Source organism: Penaeus monodon, chromosome 29 (genome assembly GCF_015228065.2).
Source record: "Penaeus monodon isolate SGIC_2016 chromosome 29, NSTDA_Pmon_1, whole genome shotgun sequence".
In the NCBI taxonomy this organism is placed as follows: domain Eukaryota; kingdom Metazoa; phylum Arthropoda; class Malacostraca; order Decapoda; family Penaeidae; genus Penaeus; species Penaeus monodon.
In genome coordinates, this window is record NC_051414.1 from 22,978,528 (window position 1) to 22,979,934 (window position 1,407).

At 36.7% G+C, this 1,407-nt stretch overlaps 1 protein-coding gene across 1 annotated transcript in view; it reads right to left on the bottom strand.

Annotated features, from left to right (window-relative positions):
• The window catches only part of LOC119592031 (exonuclease 1-like), a gene marked incomplete in the record, with an annotated part of 18,005 nt that extends 17,345 nt beyond the window's left edge, over window positions 1-660 (bottom strand). Inside the window, 1 exon segment of the mRNA XM_037940825.1 lies at window positions 372-660. Within this exon segment, the coding sequence (XP_037796753.1) occupies window positions 372-532 (161 nt within the window).
• Window positions 661-1,407: the final 747 nt, after the last annotated feature.

Consider the following 1,407-nt stretch of genomic DNA (forward strand, 5'->3'; position numbering starts at 1 on the left):
GTTCTCCCAAGCCTGATATGATGAGAGGTTGCTAATGATAACGTTCCAAAGAGTGATGAAAAAAAGAATTGATTCCGACAAAGTTTGGTTTGATTCATATTTAACATCAAAGGGTATCATAATAAAATACGTCAGGTTTAATTTCAGTTATGATACAACAGCCATTGAGTGAATTGCAGCATTTTCCGACTTCTTTCTTGAGCCAGTGGCCACGGAACACACGGCTGGAAATCACAGGTTCATAACGAAAGCGAACATTGGGATCATTCCATTGACACCAAAATAACTGAGGAATTTTAAGGCTTGTCTATGTAGGCCTTGGTTTGCAAACAAGAACTTTGCTTTCCAATATTAAGAGAAGGGCGACTTACCCATCCGTTGGTTCTCCACGAACAAGTTTATCTGCACAAGAGAAAGCCCCTTTATGTAGCCAGCAGTAGGCATCCACGGCCACAGTTTGACCCTTAAAATCACGGAGATTCACTGCTCTTGAAGCCTTTTTAAGGAATGGGAGTAAGCCTTGGATACCCATTTTGTCCTTGCGTGAAAGGGTTTCCCAATATATATCGTATTAGAGGGTCCATTAACAATTTCTCATCACGGTAGCACCATTTCTTCCGAGCCTTCAGGTTTGGCAAATTCATGAGTGTTTACGAGCAAGTGGCGCGCAAAGGGATGGTGAATATAAAGAACATATGATCCCTTCCTTATTGTTCACAATATATATTGCTTTTTATTTAATAGATATGTTATTGAATATTGTGTGTACTATATTTAGATTTAATGTGTCTTCAATTTAAACAAAAGAAGTTAATAACACCCAGCTGTATCTTTTACACAGCTAACTTGCGAATTAATCATAGGATTTTCCTATCAAATGGAAAACGTGTTTGCTGGCTATGTCCATATATTTTCTTTAGGGTTTATAACATTATGCTTTGAATAGGAAGGATATCTAATGTGGCAATGCTTTCCTGACTGTCAGATGTCAATAGGTTTCTCTTCATCAGCAGACGACATTTTCATGTCTTCAATTTCGGTAAATCCCACGATATACATATAATGTTATGGAAAACAATTTCAGCAAGGCAAGCTTGGAAATTAGGTCAGCCGTACCAAAGTTTATGGAAGTTACCGCTCCAAACATATCCAAACATATCTGCACTCTATAAAATATAGCTACGTATATAGTTCTATGTGGTAGACACTTGGGAACGCTTAAAATAGAACTTCAGTTAGAAATTATTTCAAACATGCTGTATTACAGCACTGTACAAAACAATTGTCTTTTATGTTACAATGTCGAACGTGAACATGATTAAACATGATAAAAATTATTTCAAGCATGTTTTATTACAGCACAATACAAAACCGTTGCATGCATTTTATTATGTTGCAACTGAGAAC